Source organism: Dermacentor variabilis, chromosome 2 (assembly GCF_050947875.1).
Source record: "Dermacentor variabilis isolate Ectoservices chromosome 2, ASM5094787v1, whole genome shotgun sequence".
Taxonomy (NCBI): Eukaryota; Metazoa; Arthropoda; class Arachnida; order Ixodida; family Ixodidae; genus Dermacentor; species Dermacentor variabilis.
The window spans coordinates 52,902,284-52,924,485 of NC_134569.1; the positions used below are offsets into that span (position 1 = coordinate 52,902,284).

At 44.3% G+C, this 22,202-nt stretch overlaps 1 protein-coding gene across 1 annotated transcript; it reads right to left on the minus strand.

Moving 5' to 3' along the window:
- Positions 1-10,285: 10,285 nt before the first annotated feature.
- Positions 10,286-22,071, minus strand: Hacd2 (3-hydroxyacyl-CoA dehydratase 2). The gene is made up of 9 exons (XM_075680491.1): positions 21,939-22,071; positions 21,588-21,704; positions 19,533-19,724; positions 18,828-19,014; positions 16,548-16,675; positions 15,656-15,768; positions 13,907-14,013; positions 12,756-12,890; positions 10,286-10,482 (listed from the first exon to the last, which is right to left on the minus strand). Exons 1-9 carry the CDS (start codon positions 22,023-22,025, stop codon positions 10,409-10,411), a joined length of 1,140 nt encoding a protein of 379 aa, XP_075536606.1. The 5' UTR covers positions 22,026-22,071; the 3' UTR covers positions 10,286-10,408.
- Positions 22,072-22,202: the final 131 nt, after the last annotated feature.

The following is a 22,202-nucleotide window of genomic DNA, read 5'->3' on the forward strand; positions in this document are numbered from 1 at the left end:
CCGGAGTGGGGGGGGGGGGGGAGGGCGACCAGCTTTTCGAACCTCATATATATATATATATATATATCATTAGCCTGGTTACGCCCACTGCAAGGCAAAGGCCTCTCCCATACTTCTCCAACTACCCCGGTCGTGTACTAATTGTGGCCATGTTGTCCCTGCAAACTTCTTAATCTCATCCGGCCACTTAACTTTCTGCCGCCCCCTACTACGCTTCCCTTTCCTTGGAATCCAGTCCGTAACCCTTAATGACCATCAGTTATCTTCCCTCCTCATTACATGTCCTGCCCATGGCCATTTCATTTCAACGAAGATATCATTAACTCGCGTTTGTTCTCTCACCCAATCTGCTCTTTTCTTATCCCTTAATGTTACACCTATCATTCTTCTTTCCATAGCTCGTTGCCTGTATATATATATATATATATATATTTATATATATAACTTTTAATAACAGTCGCACTCAAAGAAACTGCGTGCAACCTCGAAGAATAGTTCACTGAAGTGACGGCCTTTGAGTACATATGCCGTATTGCACCCACTTGTTCGGAAGATCACTATAACCCGCAGGCTAATGAAATTGCAGCCAGTTACGTGTTTTTTATGCGGAAGCAAAAGGAAAGGGAGAGTGTCCAAGACTTCATCGCCAAACTCAGGAGGCTTTCCGTAAGCTGCAACTTTGGCAGCATGATGAACCGTATGTTACGAGACCGCATCATTTGTGATATCCAGGACGACAATGCACGGCGTTCCTTGTTGACGCGTCACAAGCTGATTTTGGAAGATGCTGAACAGTTCGCCAGGGCTTCCGAGAAGACACAAGACGTCCAAGACATGCAGGAGAATGGCATGGGGAACGGAAGCAGCACCGTTAATGTGCTGTCGAGGACCACTTCTCTGCTCTCGGTGTACCATAGAATTTTCCAAGGCCAGTGTGTCTCTCTTGGATGACAAAAGTGCCACGAGTGTAAATTCCGTCCAAATGAACATGCAGGTGAGAACACTACTTGACGAATTTTTGCAGCTGTTTGACAACAAGCTGGGCTGCTGTAAAGGTCTGCCTGTGAAGCTGTACATCAAGGAAGATGCTCGACCTCGTTTCTGCAAAGCCCGAACCGTGCCCTACACAATGCATACACAAACTTCAGCAGAGATTGATCACCTAGTGCAAGAAGGAGCGCTTTTCCAGATCAGTGTCCCTGAAAGGGCAACACCGGTAGTTTCCATGGCGAAAAAGAACAGTGACACAAGGCTCTGCTGGGACTTCAAGTTAATGGAGAACCCAGCAACTTACTTAGAACGCTATCCTTTGGCGGAAGTCGCCAATATTTTTGCAGTGCTAGCAGGAGGTGAAGTGTTAAGTAGACTAGATTTACACAACGCATACAACTGGCTTCCTCTAGACACAGAAACTAAAAAGATAGCAGTGATGAACAGGCATAAGGGCCTGTATTGCAATGATCACCTCGCCTTTGGAATCACTTCAGCACCAGCCCTGTTCCAAAGGTGCGTGGAATCTGTTCTGCAGAACCTTCCAGGGGTGAAAGTTTTCCTGAATGATATTATTGTCGTGAGAAAGAAGTATGATATGACTGTACTGCAACAAGTGCTCCAGCAACTCCATGACAATGGCCTCAACCTGAACAAAGCCAAGTGCAGGTCCTGGGAAAAGCAAGCGACATTTCTGGGGCACCGAATTGACGAAAAAGGTCTGCATTCTTTGCAAGGCAACCTCGGTGCCATACTAGGCGCACTGGCACCAACGTCGGTGAGCCAGTTGAAATATTTTCTTGGTTTGATCACATATTACTCTAAAGTCTTGCCCAACCTCTCAACTATGCTAGCACCACTGTATGCCCTGTTGACATAGGGAGTTGCCTGGAAATGGGAATGGCTGCAAGAAAGCGCATTTTAAGAAGTGAAGAATTCTATGGAAAAGGCGAACTTTCTCATTCATTATGACCTGCGTAAGCCACTTAGGCTTGAATGTGACGCATCGATGTACAGTTTGGGTGCAGTGCTCTCTCATTGCATCAACGGTAAAGATTACTCGATAGGTTTCCAGTCGAGAACATTAACGGCAGCAGAGAGAAACTACTCACAGTTGGAAAAGGAAGGACTTGCCTTAGTTTTTGGTGAGACCAAGTTTTGCGATTATCTTTTTGGCAACCGTTTCACAATGGTAACTGATCACAAGCCTTTGATCGGGCCTTTTCACCAGGATAAGCCTATTCAGCAAATGGCTGCAGCCAGGATTCAACGCTGAGCATTACTCTTGTCCGTGGCAAAAGAATGCATGCTACAATCGAGGGACATTTTTTTTCCCTTTCTTTTAATCACGGAAAACGGGTGCACATTACAATTGAGAGCGCATTAGAATCAAGTAAATAAGGTAATAACCAAAGAGTTTGCTAGGCCACTCCATCACAGCCTGTACCAATTTCGATGTGGGAACGAGAAGCCATAAAAGAACAAGCCGATGAAATGCTACACGACGAACTCATCCAGCCTTCGAAGAGCCCATTGGTGAGTCTCCTGTTGTCTTGGTGAAGAAAAAGAACGGAACCCTGTGTTTCTGTGAGGACTGTTACGCTGTAGTGCTAGCAACACCACAAGCCAGTGGTTCATGGCAGTAACAAATGGTACAAGGCAACCAGCAATGAGGATTTCCAGTGGCCAACGAGCCAGCTCGAGCATGCCAAATGTATGAATTAAATGCCTACTTGTTCCTGTCCAGCTTGGTGTCTTCATATCAACTGGCAACGAGGGTGGGACTATGACCACACGTCAAGTATGCCTATACTGAAACCATTCACCGGAGAAGGCATTCAGGAATGGGAAGAGTATGTGGAGCGTTTGAAACAGTATTTTATTCCGAACGACAACTGCACAGCCGTGTTATTGAGTGGCTAAACACTAATGCAGATGCCTTGAGCCGCTTACCTTTGCCTAGTCTAGAAAATGCGGGAGAAAATACATCCGTGGAATATGTGCTGCATGCACAAGCATTGAACAAGTTTTTGCTGTGTCCCTGGAAGCTAGCAGACAACACTGCCGAAGACAGACTTCTTTGTCAGGTAAACGTGTGGATCCTGCATGGCTGGCCAAGAGAATTGAGTGCAGAACAACAGTGTTTTCAACCTTTTTTCACTCGTAGGCACGAACTGACAGTGAGTCACGGAATAGTTTATTGGGGGCACCGCATTATTTTGCCCGAGAGGGCACGTTCATTCATGCTGCAAGAGTTGCACGAAACCCATCCGAGCATCACAGCAATGAAGAGCCTTGCTCGCACGGTCTTTTGGTACACAGGGCTGAACCGCGATATAGAAAGCCTGGTAAAAAGTTGTCCGCAATGTGTGCAGTGTTTGCCATTACCTGCAGCTCAGGTTGGCCGGAAACCAACAAGCGCTGGTCAAGGCTGCGTGCTGACTTTGCTGATCCGATGGAAGGGCATATGATCCTTGTCTTGGTGGATGCAGGGACGAAATGGATAGGGGTGGTGCCGCTCAAAACTGTGACGGCCGATACCACAGTAGAAGTGCTTTGGAGCATTTTCGCCCGTTTCAGCCTGCCTCACACAGTCGTGTACGATAATGGACCCCAATTTACCAACGCAGTGACAAAGATATTCTTCCGACATAACCATGTGCGTCACATAACAACTGCTCCTTATTATCCTCAGTCAAATGAGGCAGCAGAGCGCATGGTGCACACCGTCAAATAAGCACTAAAGAAAAATAAAGCAGCGTCACTGCAACGTCGACTCGGTAAATTCTTGCTTCGCTACAGGATAACGCTGACAAAGGATGGCAAATCGCCTGCAGACATGTTGCTGGGCACCCAACCAAGGACCAGATTAAGTGCTCACTTCCCCGATCAAGAGGCCCCAAAACTTCCAGTCATGAGTCAGGTCTCGGCACCACCTACCCCATTGTTTCTTCCTGGAACACATGTCTGGTCGCAATAGTATAACCGCACTTGACAGTGATGGCTGCCTGGCACAGTGTCTACTGCTGTTGGTGGATGCATGATAACAGTCAACACGGAAGGCGGAGAACAGCAGCCACATGTAGACCAAGTGTGACTTCGGGAAGTCCAGCGGGAAACCGCCATAACACAACAAAGGGAGAGCGAAATGGAGAACAGCGGCGGAGGTTCGCAACCTGATCAACTATCCAACAGATGAAGTCTGCGAGAAACCGACATAGGGTCGAATACAGGTCAAGCTGCAAGTACTGAGGAAGACCCGAGCCTACCCAGACGATCAACTCGGAAAAAAAGACCCCAGACAGATTTTAGGAAAAGGAAGTGCCGTATCGCACCGAGTGCAGAAGTGTGCATACGCGCATCAGCACGGTGTGTGCATCCATGAGCTCTCTGACTGAAGGAGACGACGACCATATGAGTCTCGCATAAACCCCGTTTTAACTTGTAGTCCTGGCATAAGTCAGGGTCTGGACGACACTTCAATATACAAGACCTCATAGTAGGAGACAGTTCAATTTCACAGCTGAGTCCTCTCACACCACCAAGGACTTGGCATCCCAGTGGTGGAATCTTCCTTCGTGAAATTGTTTTTAACTTTGCTATCACTAATACTGCTTTGCCTTTCTGGAGAAACTGCAGCATCTCTTTTTTTTTTCTTTGAGTCCGAGTACAAGTGCTGCTGCGCATGACTGCTGTTCATGCTGATTTCGAGTGAATCCGGCCTGGCCTCATTTCGGTTACTGAGTGAATTATACCGGGTGTCCCAACTATAATGCGCCAAGGCTTAAAAAAAGAGCAATTGCGTTACTCAAAGGAAACCTAGTGCATATTGTTTCCAGTATAGTGGAGTAGCCGCCTGTAATTTTTTCTTACTGAAATTTAATTAGGTAATTATACTTAAATATCTAACTCGGGAAGTACTGTCACAATTATCAATATGTCAATGAGGCATTTGTAGGCACCTCCATATTACATCTAACTGCGCTGTTTTCAGCAATGTACCAATTGCATAAATTTTTTTCTGGCTGGTAAAGAAACCCCATGAAAAATACCACGTAACTGCACTCCCACCTGCATCATAAAGCAGCGACCTAAAGTACACTGATTGAGAGCAACTGATTTGCCTGTCCTAAACCCGAAGAGATAGCTCATCACCTTGATAATGGTACGGAAGGAGCACCAACAGCAGGCTTCACGGACTCGCACCTATTCCTTCCTCTCATTTCTAGGTGACATTTATTATCCGTCTCTCAAGGCCGAATGATCACATCGATAACAAAAGCTCCTTGATAACGCGGCCGAAGTGCCGCTCTGACTACCCACGAAACACGAAAAGCAATGTAATAGGCATAGAATGTTTCAAATCCTGGCTCTGCTCGCACCACATTGAAAGAAATTGTGCGTAGCTATATTTCATGCCAGAAACTTGTCTCGGACTAAAGCCAAATTAAAGTGACGGTATTATTTTTCATTAGAGTGTACAAGTGCTACAACAACAGGTTCATGGCAAAAAATAAAAGCACAATAAACAGACCAGGAAGCGACTCAAGTGTAGAGAAAAGGCAATACCGATGCGTTCAAAATAGTAAATGTACCACTCCTAAATGAGCCGAATTGGCATTCGGGATGTTTGCACAAAAAAAAAGAAAATTCACAAATGACCTTCTCTGGGATTTATCTGAATGATGCGTAAGCTTTTCGTAGCACCGATGTGGTGTTTCGTGGTAGTTCGCTGATGTGTTTCATATAATTGCAAAAACGACAGCGAAAGAACCATGAAACGAAGAAACGCAGTTGCAACAGCGAACTGTTAAGTGAGACTTGCACAAGACGACGAAGAAGAGAAGAGAGTAGAAGCAATGTTCCCTGGTGTTATAGATAGTCCACAGCAGATGTTGACATGGGATGAACTGACCAGGGAGATGCGGAAAATGAAGGAAATACGGTATAGCAACATTTATTAGGTACACTGAACCATTATGAACTGTGCTCTGGCGGCTATGTCTGGTGCGGCGGTGTGGCCCATATCTTGAAAGCATTCTGCGAAAGTGGCAGAGTGCGGCATGTGCAGAGAGTTCCGTTAGCACTGTCTTCTCACTGCTTTGTTGGCATTGAAGTGAGAGGCAGACGCAGGTGAATTCGCTTGCTGCTGCGGGCGCTATGTTGAAAGCGGTCATATTACGGGACGGATGGAGGGATGGTTTTTTCTGTTGGGTAAGGATAGAAATGCTTACTCATTTAAAACCGAGATTTCAGTGTGCCCTTATTACCTATGAATTCGTAAGCATATTCGAATATGTCTCCTTCTGCAGCTATGCAGCACTGAGTCCACTTTATCACATCTTCTGTGGCTTTCTTGATGACTGACGCTCAAATTCTATGGCGGACATACGTTATCCTTGCCTTGAGCTCATCTGACATCCATCTCAATCTTTCACATAACGCCAAAGTAAGAAATCGAGTGGAGAGAGGTCAGGTGATCTAGCCAGCCAATTTATAGGCCCGTGCCTTTCAATCTATTGCGCATGAAAAGTCGCATCCAGCCAATTTCGTGCTCAGCTGCTGCTGTGTGCTGGCTGATACCACAGAAGTGGAAGACGTGACAGCGGGACTTCACTGGGAAACTCATCCACCACTCCTTCAAGAATTTTGTCCACGTAATGCTGTCTAGTCAATGTTTGATCAAAGAAGACGAGACCAGTTACAGCACCGGCGTAAATTCCGAACCACACATTGAACAACCACTGGTGCCGAGTGCACTTTACCCAGTGTGGATTGGAGTCACTCCAATAGCATGCATTATGCAATTCACCTGGCCATTTCTGCAAAAATTAGCTTCATCTGTGCACATAATGTTGCTCAAAAAGTTCGGTGACCCATCGGATTTCGTGAGGACCCAGTCTGAGAAATTTAGACGATTCTGCAGGTCCCTGTCTTCCAAGAATTGGTGCAGCGCAAGGTGGTAAGGGTGAAATCCTGAGTCATTTAGCATCCTCCAAACTGATGACTTGGAAATTGGTACCTAGGCAGCCATCCCGCATGCCAGCATGAGGGTTTAAAGCCATAAATGCTAGTACATCTGTGCATAGCCTAGGACTCAAAGATAGTCCTCTGCTGCTTTTTCTGGAAGCTGTTGATATGTCTCAGGTTTTCATAATTTCTGATGATAGTTGATGTGTTTGGTCTACCGCCACATTTCCACGACTAATATATATTAGTGGCCTCCTTCTTGTTGCCATTTGCAGCTCCCAAGGCAAGGATCACGTTTCCCTTCTGCTCATTAGAGAAAGACATGGCGACTGGGACAATATAAAACACCTTTAAACCTTTGCATTGACATTGTCAATTCGATTTTGTGTTGATAGCTTCTGTGGCAAGAAAAAAAGAAAAGAAAAACATCCGTGCACTTCATCTACGCTAAGACAACAGCTATCACAGCTTGTTTCCAACTAACACCAAATGCGATATGTTACTTCACGGGGGCTCTGCCCCCTCTAGAAAACTCCGAGAGGGGCTTGGGCCTCGAAGCCCCCCTTTAGTCTGTGCCTATGATTACTTCTATGAGAAATCAAAATGCTTAATTGAATAATTATCATAATTATGAAAATGAACTTAGTTATTTACTTTACAGCACATATTTCAATCTATGAATTATAACCGGTGAGTTCGCAAGATGTATTCGCTTGGAATGAACCCTCAGGTGTTCACCAGTTTCGAGATATCTACTTTTAAAGTGTCCAACGAAATGCATAGGTGTTCAAGTTACCTTTTTTAAAGAAAACAACAGTTTTATGCATTGAAGCATAACGAAGCATGAGCGGTGAGGTGACGGCGAGCATGCGGGATGAGTGTCATCTACAGGAAGACATGCGGCGAGGCGAGTAGCAGTGAGGACCGGCATATGAGCAAAGAGGGGGAGAAGTAGCTCCAATACTGGTACATCCAGGAGATGCAGCAGTGGCAAGCTACAAGGCCAATTTGGAATTTGGTGGCAACGGAAGCAGACTGGCCTGTCTAGAGTTCTCCACTCAGTAGGGTTGCGGAATCTTGGACGAGATTCAAGTCGCTGCAAGGCACAGCTATCAGCGCTAGTCTGGCTTCAGGTTGCGAGACACAGCAGGTAGCAGGAAAACCAAGGTTAATAAATTCTCGCCACACAACTGCCTGCACGAGGGCGACCGCTGGTGCTGACTGGTCAATTATGTGGTTAAGTGGGCATGGATGGAATGGGGCTGGACATGCAGCATTGAGCTCGCAGCAAATGATATGCATCATATTCTTATTGAGGGGGTGCAGTGGCAAGGTCGAGGCAGAACTCCAAAAACAGTTGCACCCTGTGGGGTATATATTTGCCACACAACGATAATCGTCACCTGTCTTGCTTGCATTTCCTTTCTTGAAAACGCTGCACTCGTTACTTTCCTGTCGAGAATGCTCCGTCGTGCTGATAACGCGCATGCCGTTCCGTGAAGTGGAAGTACCGGGCTCGTAGCGTTAAAGAAAGGAAATGTGGGCAAGACAGACGACGATTATTGTTGTGTGGCAAATATACACCCCAAAGGGTGCAACTGTTCTTACAGTGAGGATGTCATCACAGCTGTGTTAGGGAGACGGGAGAACTCTGGAATGACGCGGCAGCTTCTGGCCAGCTCAAAGTGGTGGCATTCCTTGCCAATGGCGTCGATCATGGAAACATTGTTGTAGATAAACAAGTCGAACACGTCATCTGCAATCCCTTTGAGGACATGGCCTACTTTGTCAACCTCGGCCATTTTCTTGTAGACTTTCTGACAAAGAGCGAGCACATCTCGTACATACAAGACATACAATTTGGTGGAAGACTGCACTCTGATGGCAAGCTCTTTTCTTGCAGCCAGTTAGGCTCCGGATGGGTATCCAAAGAGGTCACGGAGTTTCTCCTCGAAGACATCCTAGCTCGACAGCTCATCCTCGTGTGTCCGAAACCAGACACGCAGTGTTCCGCCCAAGTAGAATATTACATTTACTAGCATTATGGCAGGGTCCCAACGGTTGTTCTGGCTAACACACTCACACATGCTGAGCCAGTCCTCAACATCAATATTAACTTGGCCAAAGAATATGCCAGGATCACGGGGACTAGTAACCGTGACGTACGTTGTTGTTGGAGTCGCAGGTGTAGATGCAGATGAGGTGTCAAGATGGATGGTGCGGCTGCTGCGGAGCTCCGTGGCAAGGATGGGGAATACCAGCCTCCAGCAAATGTTATGCAAACGAAAGACTAAACACTGATGACTATTTATGCAGAATGTACATTTATGTACATCTGCAATGTGCATAAAAACAACTGCAGCACTGACCAGTTCAGCTGACAGCTCGAGACCCAGGAACAGTTCACCTTCCTCGTGAGGGCAACCCGCGTGCATTGTGCTAAAGAAACACGCAATTTGCATGTAGCAATATTTTCAGGCATTTAAACTCATTTTGTTCAGGAAATCTTGCAAAAATGCCCAAGCTTGAGTCCTTCCTCACATCAGCACTAGGATGCGAATTTAATGTATAACGCTTTGGAAGACCTAGTCAAGATTTGCCACAATAGCTGAAATAAATCCGTGAAATAACACTGACGTTCTGGTGCTGGAATTTGTGTGAAATTAAATATATTAATTTCACACAAATATATTTATGTTTCTTTTATTTATAAATGATATAATACAAGACATACCTGTAAATGTTAAGTTATGTGCAGATGACTGCATCCTTTACTCAGAAATTGAAAGCCAGCAAGATCAAATTCATTTGAATGAAGCACTTCAAAGGGTTGTTCGTTGGTGTGGTAAATGGCAAATGTCTATTAATATTGAAAAGACCGTTTTCATGAAAATTTCTTATACACGTAATCCTCTTCATTACACATATTCAGCTTGTAACGTCTTTCTGTTGGAAGTGGAGCACTACAAGTATCTTGGTCTTAGGATTTCACGTGACCTTAGATGAAACACATAAACGCTGTAATTAGCTCATCTAACTATAAGCTCTTTTATCTAAGATGAGCTCTCAAACTTTCTACTCCCGTCGTTCGCCTTATTGCGTCTAAGGCAATTTTTCCAGCCAACTTTAGATTATGCATCTATGATTTGGTACCCGTACACTCAAAAACGTGTTAAACAAATTGAAAAAATGCAAAAGAGAGCGGTGAAATTTATTTAAAACAGCTTTGGGCAAACGCCTCCAACATACCTGCAAAGGCTCTTCTGCAAGTTTTGATTACCCACTGGCAGCTTGTCATGTCGATACATGGCGCAGGACCAACTGACAAGGAGCACTTTGTTCACTTTATGCACTTTAATAACTGTAGCTGCCATGAAGGAGGTATGGAGTAAAAAAAAAAAGAGTTGATGGAATGAAACAGACTAGTTGATGAGGACAACAGATGTCCTTAGTCTTCCTTGTCCTTGGGACCGAGGATCTGCTTGCGCTGCCGATACATGTGACTCATCATAAATGCCAGTGCTGTAAGGCAAAGGAAAATGTATTTTATGTGAATTCTCAGCACTTGACAGAATGGAACAGGACACCAGGGAGAAAAAAAAAAATTCACCGTGAGATAATTATCGCATAAACTGCATTTAAAGAGGCCCTGAGCCTCCCTTCGGGCTCAGTGAAAAAGAACTATGGAGGCACTTAAGCAATTCTTATGATGTGTAAATGCGAGAGATTTACTTGTCACTGAGTGTGTTGCTGAGTTACGTCGCGGAGTTTAGTGTTGCGTTGAAATGTTGCAGAGTCTAGCCCTGCTGCATTATGTTTCTGAGTGTAATGTTGCTGCTTACGAGGTAGCAACAATGCAAGACAACAAACCATCCACATTCCAAACTCTCAGCTCAGTTTTATTTGCTCATTATAGTAGTGTTTCACGCATATTGCATTGAGTGTTCTTTCTCGATGACACCACTTTTCAGCATTATGACATTACTTTGTCGAGCGATGACCATACTTTTCTGAGCATCACCATGGTGTTGACACTAAATTTCTTCATTGGATTTGTAGGCGAACTCCACCTAATACTATTTGGGGATGCCGTACTGTAGTCATCGTCTGATGGGTACCTCAAGCGTGCTGCATCTTATTCATCGTCAATGTCCATGGACTCTGGCTCTGGCATCTGCGGTCCCCCGACAACGCGAAAGGCAGAGCCCAACCATGTGCACAGCCTCAAAAATATTCTTCACTGTCACCTGTTGCAACAGCAGTGTAGTAGTTAACGTGTTTGGGTACGGAGCGGTTGCAGCGGCAGTGGGGCAGAGGACCGAATCCTCATCATGGCCACTTTCTTTTTCGAGTTAGAAGATGGCATAATCTGTGTGCCGTTTTTTGGTCACGGCTTTCTGATGACGGCAGGGTCACACAATGAGCCAAGTAACGCTCTTGCACTAAGAACATCCCACAGATAGCGTGCACTTCTATGCACAACTCAGCCAAACTTTGCACTCGTGCGCTGCATGTGGAGCTCACAAGCGTAGAACTAAGTCGCCTTTATCTCAAACACGCTCTTTTCAAACAGAAACTTCTATTCACCCATTTCAAAGCTACCGCCGCCTTGCATGTGTCACCACATGCAATATTTCCATAGGCTGCTGCTATTGGCTGACGGTGACATCAATCAAGAAGGGTGTTTGGATCGGTGTGCTTCTTCTGCTGTTGCTGTGTACATTAATTGATGCAGCTTAGTACACAGGCTGAAGTAAGCGAAAATTGGCACCTTAGATTTCGATAAGAATTCCACACTTCCAGAAGAAGTGGTCTATCATCTGCTCACACTCTATCATCATCCGAGTAGGAATGAAAATTTGGCCGCACTGCTTATCAGTGACACAGCAGTAGAGTCTCACTAACTTAAATTAATTTTGAACCCCCAACTAGCCCTAAACATGTAACACTTAAGCCCTGATTGCACATATGCTATGCCTTCTGCACTTTGCGAGGAATGTTGGTTAGCATCTACAAGAAATGTGTATCAGTGCACACTCACTCCTGGCCCTTCCTGGCTAGACATGCTTTGTATTAAGCTACTGACAGCGCTTCAAAATGCGCAATCTGGATTTGCCTACTATCTTTGCAGGACAAAGTCAATCCACACTACGTAGCACAGCCATACTGGAGCACACGAGCATGAGTGCACTCTCCAGCCCTGCCGTGCAGTAGTTGTGTGTAGGTGTGTCCGTTGTGTAGAGTAAGTGCTGTGGCCGCTGTGGTGTGCCACAATGAGCCCTCTTAATGTAACGCCATAAGCGGGGCACTGTCAGCGGTGCTGCCCGACTCCTTTGAAATGGAGGATGTTGAGGTGGAATGAGAAATATAAATATTGTGTTTGTAGTATCTACGCTCATACTAGGTTCTTTTGAAAAATAATTTCAGTAATATATTAGTGAGAGACACCATACTCGTTCCAAGGTGTTTTCGAGGCTTCAAGGAAAGGTGGCTCTGGGCCCCTTTATCGACTATACTACTACATACAGCTATCGGCATGCACAAACAAGACATGAGACCTTTGTGCAAACACTTACAGGATCTTAGGATGAATGTTAGTTGAAGAGTTTTAGTTTAACAGCGGGGATGCAAACATAAGAAAGAATGCAAGCAGATGTGATGCCATCTGGGGCCTGGTGTTAAACCTTTCCGAGCCAAGACAATCCATAAGCACCCAATGTGCCAATATAAACAAGCTGGCTCGTCAGTGTAAGAGACAAACCAGCCTCGCCTGTAAATAAAGTGCACCAACTCACTTGGAAAGATTCCCAGAAGTAGGTAGAGCCGCAGGAATGTTGGGAGGTAGAAGGAGAAATTGAACATGTTTGGCAAATCCACGCTGAAGCGCCCGGTCTCCTCAAAGTAGGGAATGTTTCGGAGGATCATCACCCCTGCAAGTACAAAGGCACACAACGTTCCACAGAAAAAGCAAGGTATGCTAATGCTGACAACAGATTTCGGGTCTAAATGAACAGCCACAAACAGGTTGCCAGTATAATGAAATAAATTCCCTCCTACTGCAATGTTCAGACAATTCTGAAAAATTGGTTATGCTTCAAAAATAACCTCCACAAGGGTGACCACGTTAACCTGAGTCAAGTGCACGGCTCTCTCAAAACAAGCCGAAATAACCAGTGCAGATTGTCCAAAAATAGCAAATGCATGCACATATGTACTGTTGGCCTTACTCATCACTAAAGTAAAATGCTACAACCAAGCGAACTTCAAGTGTGCCCACACTGTCACACTGCTAGAGTGGTGAACTGGAAGAAATAGAAAGCTACACACTACTTCACCCACTGTTTCTTGGAAAGCTGTAAATTTGGTTATGTTCATTAACAGTTCTTGCCAACATACTCCATTCACCAAATGCCTGACCTCATTGTACCAAGTACCATATACAAATATTTGCACAACCCAAAATTTCATACAGTAACACTCAACTAAGATTTTCGGGTCATCCCCTTCGGGCAATCTTCTCAACACAGAATTCCGCACATGCTATCTTCTGTTAGGTCAGCAAAGAAAGAAGCACACCTTGAGAGGTAAGGTGATCAAGCAAGAAGTGTTTTAATATACTGCACCCTTGACTGCCACTGCAGGAGTGGGTGGCACAACATAAGTACACAAGAAATTCGTGAGAATATCACACTTGAATATGCAAAATGAACATTCAAAATGATGCAAAACTACAAAGCTGGAACAGTGATATCTATGCCCTTTTTATGCTTTCTGTACAACACTGTAAACTGTAATTTTATGCTTCGTTCCCATTACAACTACTAAACCAATGCTGAACCAGCTGACCAACAAGAAACTACAGCAACTAAAACAGGACACACACAAATGTTGAGCAATCTCAAGGTCACAACTTTGATTTCCCTGCCCGTAGGATTTCATACAGCACCTTCACACAGGAATCCAAGAGGAAAAAGAGGGATCCAAACAGTGTATCGTAGCCAGGTTATGAAGCCAATGCTCTTGTCATATGTACGCAGCATGTAGTAAGGGTACCTGCATGACATCCACAGAGAGCAACACCACTTAGGTTTTGGCATCAGTTTTGGTTATTAGCTGCAACTTCTTATTAGGACATTTTCTAATAAGTTTACAAGATGACAACCATGTCTCAGCATCATTCCTCAAGGGTACTAGAGAATATACAGCCTATCAAAATACATGCAGCACACAAACTTCTTGGCAATATCTCTCTCTGTGAGTTGTGTAGTGAAGCTGTTCAGGAACGTTCAGCACTCCAGAAGTGTAGGAATTTGCAAAGGCAGGCTCTGTGGTTACAACAGATTAACCCTGACTAGTATAGCACAGGAGGCTTACTGGCAGCCTGGAAAGAGCTTTGGACAAGGAGCATCAGGCCTGCAAAATTTTGGGAAAGGCTGTACAGGCACGAAACCACAATAAGAACTAGAGAGCCAACATTTCTTCATAGGTTAATTACCAATTGCAGTACAAAGAATCCCTGGTTGTTCCTTTGAATTACAGGGTGCATGGGCCTTTCATGAGAAAATTTTGTATCATCCCAACTTGAGCACCTCTAGAAACATGCTACAACATTTCTCATAATGAGATTGCGGTTTTGGCAAGTAAGACCCCAGAATTTAGTCTTTAATTCATGACAACAGACACTAACAGTCCCCAATTTGTCCATCAAGTTTCCCGTGTAAACACTGTATTCAAGATATTCTTTGTTGAGCTCAGTGTTCAACAATGCCAGAGAAATCAAATCAAATCAAATTTGGGGGTTCCAAAGCAATGCACAGGCTGTGAGAGAGGCTGTAGTAGAGGGGGACCAGATTAATTTTGACCATCTGAGGTTCTTTATATGTGTGCCTAACTAAGTACACAAGCATTTTGAATTCAGCTCCCATCAGAACAAGGCTACCTCAGCCGGGAATCGAACCTGCAACATCAAGCTCCTCGGCAGGATGCCATGTGCTTTGTTACACGCCCCAGCAGTAGCAGATAACAATGTCTCAGAAAGGCAGTTTCAGATAGAATAGCTAGTACAAGTGCAATCAAGCCCACATGAAAGACAGACAAGTCTTATTGCTGACACTGTAAAAAGCAAGGAAAAATCCACTGATAGCCACAGAAATTTATGGATCACAGGAAGCAGGCCAGCCAGCATACATCCTGGAACCAAATGCACCGCCTGCTCTCCAATGCTTAAGAGGTGCAGTGTCGCTCCTGAATCTAGGCTGCACATCCACATAACAGCAATATGGAAAGACATTCCATTTTTTTATGAGCGCAGCTCTTGGGGATACATTCTCGGGTTGAGTGTGAGCATCCCTCAGCGTAACCGCACGAATACACTAGTGTCACTGCTCACGCATTCGTCATTGTCATCTTCTTCCACGGCTGTTCCAATGTTCATCATGCCAGCGTTCCCACACTGCCCCTCTCTCCGCAAAGGCATTGATGACACTGGCCCACTGCCAGAAAATGTGTGAAAATGGTGATCTCGGTCTCAAATTCTTTGCCTCAATATATCGCTAAATGAAAACACGTATACGGTTGTGCTCAAATTTCACATTAGGGAGTATCGTAATCGTCGGACATTTTTTTTTCCACAGCTACTGCATTTAATCAACATCCGCAGTCAGGGCGTGTGAGAAAGTAATCTCGAACCACTTACCTGCACAGCTCTACCAGTGTGTACACGGTAAACAGATAGAAGACCACAGGCTTGGTTTGCATCCTTGGCTCTGCATCAATCATGGCAAATACCATGAAGATGCGGCCACCCACCTGGGAAAGAAGGAAAAATGCATTCTTTGTAATGTATTTCTTGTAATGTACCCAAAGTGCTCCTAGAGTTATATATTACATGGAATATGTTAATGGGGCCAATTAGTATCAGTGCCACATGGCCAGCTTCAGTTGTGCAAGCGTTATTGCTGGTGGATTCATTAAGGACTAAGTATATAACAGGTTATCTTTTTCAGCAGAAACAAATTTATTAAATCTCACCTGTGATATATTGTGCAATTCTGTCACACCAGCTGGACTACTTGAAGAGACGAACATTGCTTGCACAGAAATAACATATTTAGCAAAGTTTCCCCAATTAACTATTATTATTTAATTCAGGGTGCATCCTAATTGAAGAACTCAGGCTGAGCACTGATAAAATCGTATCCATTCAGCATTAAACTTGCGATTGGCAATATGTTCATGAAATATGTGCTCAAATTTCGAGACTTGAACAGTGATTGCATGAAAACTTATTAATGAGTTGGGGGGTGGGAGGTGAATAAACGAGAATGAAGAGAGCAAACAGTGATGCACACTGCAATAGCAGTTCTGTTCAAATTCAGTTTCATTCAATGTTCCAGTGTGCTGGATGTGTAAAAACCTTGTTCTGATCAGCATAAGATTTACTGTGCTGATTAAACACAAGAAATGCCAGGCACACTGTTTCATCCAAATGGTCATTTCCTTTAGAACAATTCCCATTCACATATGACCATGGTGACATTCCCACACTCACGCGTATACGGACCGGAAGACAACAGTGCTCAGCTTACCAGCACAAGTGGATGCAGAAAGCTGCCTCTGGTGTATCCGAGCAGTGGGTGCAGCACTTCGAGAAGTTGCAGGCAGATGACTAGCCGCATGGCTTTGCCCACAGCTTCCCAGGTGCCTGCCATGGAGTCTGAAAACACACAGGCAAGTAGGTGCCATTTCGAAAGCAGCATCACTGTGTTACAGTCATCACTCTTTGTTATGCAGTCGTCCATCTCTTTCTGCGATTTAGCCATTCAGTTTTGCCATCAGGGTTTGCGATAAGGTTTTGTCAGCAAACTCTGCTATGACAGTCATCACTTCTCACTATATGTATAGGCACAGAGCACTTAAAGTTGCCAGATTTCCTAGTGCAGACGACTTCTGTTCCGTGTCAATGCATAACCACGAGTATGATACAGTAGCGGATACAATATGCGGGCTAACTTTTCGAAGTGTAATAATATTCATAACACAAGCTACAACCACAGCCAAGGAATTAATAAGAGAATGGCAGACACAAAAATATACTAGGAAAATGAACAACTATCTGCCTTTTAATGTATTATACATCCACCTAACTTGCTGCTTAGCTGCCCAATAATGCATGTGACAAGCCCAACCTGATCAAAAGAGCTCTCACCAGCAACACTCTACCACTGATTTGATACCATGCAATGACACTTTGCATCACTATTGTTTAATTATCAATGATTTAATTATTGCATGAGGGCAAGCAAGGTTGGGCTTTCTTGCATGGGCCACATCTTTTATCAGGCACTTATTTGCAGTAGGCACGTGTGTTGAGTGTTCATAAAGGCTGCTAATTACAGTAGAGCCAGCATTTACAATAACCATGCAGACGTAACACCTGTTAAACATTTTTCAATTATGGTTAATGACTACCTGATGAACAAAATACAGCACAGCTGCTGTAAAAATGCAGGTTTAAAGGGCCCCTCACTAGGTCTGGCCATTTTGAGCTGACAAGCACACAGCATACATTGCGTGTTAATGATCGTGTCTGCAACGTAAGGTAAGATCTGAAATTTCAAATTGAATGCCATTTTTCCTTCTCCTCGCGGCCGCCGGGCTCCAAGCCGAAGGATGACATTGCTCGTGGTGCCACAGGACTTCGAGAATTACTCAAGGCACCATCTGTCGTTTGTGTGATCTGTTGCTTCAATTGACGAATTGAAGTTTAGAGAAATAATAAAAGACACAAATAGAATGTCTGCATGTTTTTTTCTTTACTTTGCACCGAAGCAAGAAAGATGTACTTCCACTTCGCCTGCTTGTTCCCACGGTCGCGTGCTCACGTGCGCAGGTACCGAAACTATGCCATTTTCTACCGTGTTCCAGTACGTGGTCATGCTCTGCGATCCGCTTGTTCTGCCTCAGTATTCGTGTAGCACTGAATTATACCTCTAGTCATGTGTCCTTGTGCACAGCACGCAAATCATGCAGTGCGCAAAATGATAACAGCTCGTGCGCAACGTCGCCAGCGAAAATGCGCCATCGCCGGAAAAAAATAATAAATAAAGCAAAGAGAAAAAAAAAGTGAAAGCAGGGCCCGTGACGTATGTGTCATGCGATCCTCGAGGTCCGGCATGTGAGAATGCAGGGAAGGAATTTCACTTGCGAAGGCTAAACGAGCCGAGTGGAGAGGGAGTCTCGCTATGCAGTGGAGCCCGCCTGCTGAAGTCACGGGTTCTTGGCACTGAAATATTTCTATCTCAGCTAAATTTTTGCGGTAGAACGCTTGCTAGAGGACACGTAACAACTTCCAGCGTATAACCAAAATTTGCTATGGGTCTGGTGAGAGGCCCTTTAAAAGGTACACACTGGAGAAAACTTGTATACAGCAGAAAGTCCAACAGATTTTTGTGTGTCAAAACTCTGAATGACCTTTCTTTCTTTTTTGTAATAAGGCAAGTTCTCATGCCACACCTCACAATGAAATGTCTTGAGTATAGTTTAGTAAATATAACACACACAGCTTTGGCTCATTATGTGTGTACGCAACAACAAAGGATGGCCTCATTCTGTTAAAATCCCTTCCTGTTCTGGTCATCTTGTTAGAAATGAAGACTTGTATGATAAGAGAAAAAAAAATAAGGTAGTAGACAAGCAAACACATCCAGAAACAAGGCAGAATTCATAAGTTCACTACATAATAATACTGTGAGCTTGGGGGTATTTGTGAATTGCATTACTTTTGCATTCAAAGCAAAAGAGGACCCCCCTCCCTTCTTTACTGCAAGTTCCTAGAAAGAGAGAGAGAGGCAAGAAACAGGGCTTACATTCACCATCACGGCTGTAGCGGATGAGCATGACGAGACCGACATAGAGGAAACCGACAAACTGGAAGAGGTTGTAGAGGAAGAGGTACACCTTGCGAAATTCCTCAGTCTTCCTCTCGTGGCCTCGCCGCTTCCTGCTCCATGATGGTGGGCTTGTTCGTGAGCTCGGCGAATAGCGCTGCGACTCCTGCATGTGTACCAGAACATGTGCTGGTCAAATGACAGCAAGCATGTGACAAATCTCATATCAAAGCTTCAATGAACTAATTAACTGACTCATTGATTTAATGTTTTTGATATATTCTGCAGCTACATCCGAGTCACAAGGGCCACAGAAGTGGGCCTGTTGACATATGAGCACAACACATTTACACAATTAGCCCACACATCGTTAAAGCTCTCTTCCCTAGTACAGCAACCCTTCTGAATAACAGTACAGTGCTCAGCGATATGAATGTGATAACGGGAGCACATGTCGGCCAGCACTTTCTGTGACACTGGTGGGCACTGTGGATACCGAGCCGATTCATTGCGGTATACAATGATAGCGAGAGCCTTTGTCTTGCGTTGTGACTGCATTTGGTCCCCCAGCGATCACCCAGTGCTCATCAGTAGTGCAAAGAGTGCTGACCTCCATGTGGCGCGATTACTGTGCTTTAATCGCTGAGCGCTGTACATTTACGGTGACAACAAGCAGTGACTTACGTAGAAGTTCCGAAGCTGGTTATCATCTTCCGACACCTCGTCTTCATCATCCTCTGTTTGCAGCTTATCAAAGTCAACCTTAAGCCATGCCGGCTTTGGTGAATCTGCTGACAGTAGTTGAGGCCAGGAGTCTGATTTGTCCTTTGTAATCTGGATATCCACTTGCCTGTCATTCACCCGGTACTCACAGCCCTGCGAGAAAGGCATCTCCTTGGTCATGTGTGACTTTCTTCGCTGAACATATCAAAACAGGAAATCAAGAGCACTACAAAATCAATTTCAAATGTCAGTTATTATGTGCAATGAGAAACTTGTTTGCCGATACCTTTCACTTCCCTGTTTAGTAATATATAATGGCCCAATTCAGACTGTTCTGTCCTGAGACACATTTCCTTACAGTAGTTCAAGTACGACTGTGACAAAAAATATATGTATATTTATATGCACATATAATACTTATGCGTAATGTTTCTATTGCAAAGCAGTAAGACGCCAATGTATCTTTGAAACAGTGATTATGACTTTCTAATTCAACATAAAGGAAATTCTGCAAATAAGACGTGCACTAAAAAATCTGCAGTCCTCTGTGCCTCATGATTGTTTACTGAGTATATGCTGCTCAAATTGAGCTTAAACACATGGAATTCGAGAGACGCCCTTTGGAGCTAAAATATGCAGATACTGGAAAATATTTTACTTCTCAGACATGAAACCAGTAAGTGAAACCTCAACAACATCTGTAACCACCCAGTCTCCTTTTTACATCGTACAGAATGCTGCACGATCCAATCTGCACATCTGGTGTCCTGAATTGCATTCTGTGATTTATTGATGAAACCCCTTCAACACTAGCAAAAAATGGCTAAAAACTTAATTATAGCAATGGCACACATGCAACGTTCATGCGGACAACTGGCAGGAGAAAACTTGGTAACCAGAAGAGCACAACCTGTGCCAACAAGAATAACTGCACTAAACTGTAATGCCATGTTGTGATATTGCATTGGATAAAACCTAGACCAGACCCAGTGTGCCTACAGATGTTTCACAAGACCTGTGCTGACAGCACTCGGCAAATAAGAACCCAATGCAATGTGTTAGGTGTTCGACATTTGTGTGCAAATAAAAATGATGCCTCCTAGCTATACTATGATGTCTGTCATGCTATGTTAGTGGTGCCATCTCCTATACCTAGACCTTTTAAGCTGCAGCATTTTCTACTCCACTGCTTCATGTGCCCCTGTGTGAGTCACTAGGTGCCACTCCTGGTTCAAGATTGTGACCAAACATACATGCTTTTTGCCATCTCAACAGTGCAAGAAGTTATTTACAACAATTTGAAGGTCTGTATATCTAAGGTCTGATCTGACGGCTTTAATTAGAACGCATTCACTAAGCAATAAATTGTCGCGACAAAAAAAAAAAAAATCAACTTTTTTTACGTACTTCTTTATTTACTTGCATTTTCCTTGACGAAAGCTTGCGCCGACTACTCTCACTGCACTGGGTGTTTCAATAGCTATGAAACTTACAGATGAGATTCGTATTTTGTAAGTCTTTAGTAATACGAGTGACGCACAGTGCATATCAGATCGGGAGAGAGAAAGGGTTCGTCGTGAGAAAGGAAATGTTGGCGCTATCTTGTGCAGCCCTTGCGAGAGCACGACTCAGCGCCGAACCAACCGGGCTAGAATTTATTGACTGCGACTGGCTTCCTGCAGCAGCTTGCGCAAGTGAACCAATCGAGATTCAGAAATTCGGTGCCGATGAAGCTCCATCGCCATCTAATATGCACCGTATGACGAGACAAAGCGCTCGCGCTCTTTTTATTTGGTGCGATGTCAACGTTTTCGTCAATCATCAATTTTCCCTAAACAAACATGGGTTTCTGATTTGAAGTAGACACTGCTACAGAGATTAGCAAAATACAAGCGATCGATGCGGATACGCCAATGGCGCACTCCTGCGGCGCTCTGGAACGTTCTAGAACAGCACTAGCTCTAATCAGTAATAATTCCCACAAATGCGAATGAGAACTGTTAAAACGGTACTTACATCCGGGTTAACAGGGGCGTAGAAGTCCAAAAGGAACGTGTATTTCTCTTCGCCCCTCGCACCCACGCCGTAAGCGCAGAACGATAGCCTGTTAGTGGTGGCCTCTATATCGGGAACCTTTAACGATAATCAACAAGAACAGAACACTGATAGTGAGCAGCCATAAAATTTGCAGAACTATACAAGCCAGAAGGCACTTAATTGGCTTTCCCGGCTTATCTGCACATTTTAAAGGGAAAGATGTCGGTCGACTCGCCCTCCTCCTGCCGTTCAAATTACACTAATGCAACGTTTTAGAGTTAGGTAAGCGATAAACAGCGCCTTTTATCGGCTTGAATTGGCAAGGCTCACCTTAACGTTCCGTAAGTCAACACGCAAGAAAAGTTTAGAGTCTGTTTGCGCCCAGTAAACAAACGGGCTCAGCGTTCCTGCCGCCATGACTGCGACGATGCAGTTGGCGATTCGTTGTGGCACCAAGAACAAGCCACCTGACGTTTACCAAGTTCTAAACATGTCTAACCATAAAACTAGCACCGTCAAGGCTAATTACTTTATTAATAAAGATATACGCCATCAAGATTTATCGATTTTTGTAAAGCTCAAACATTATAAGCA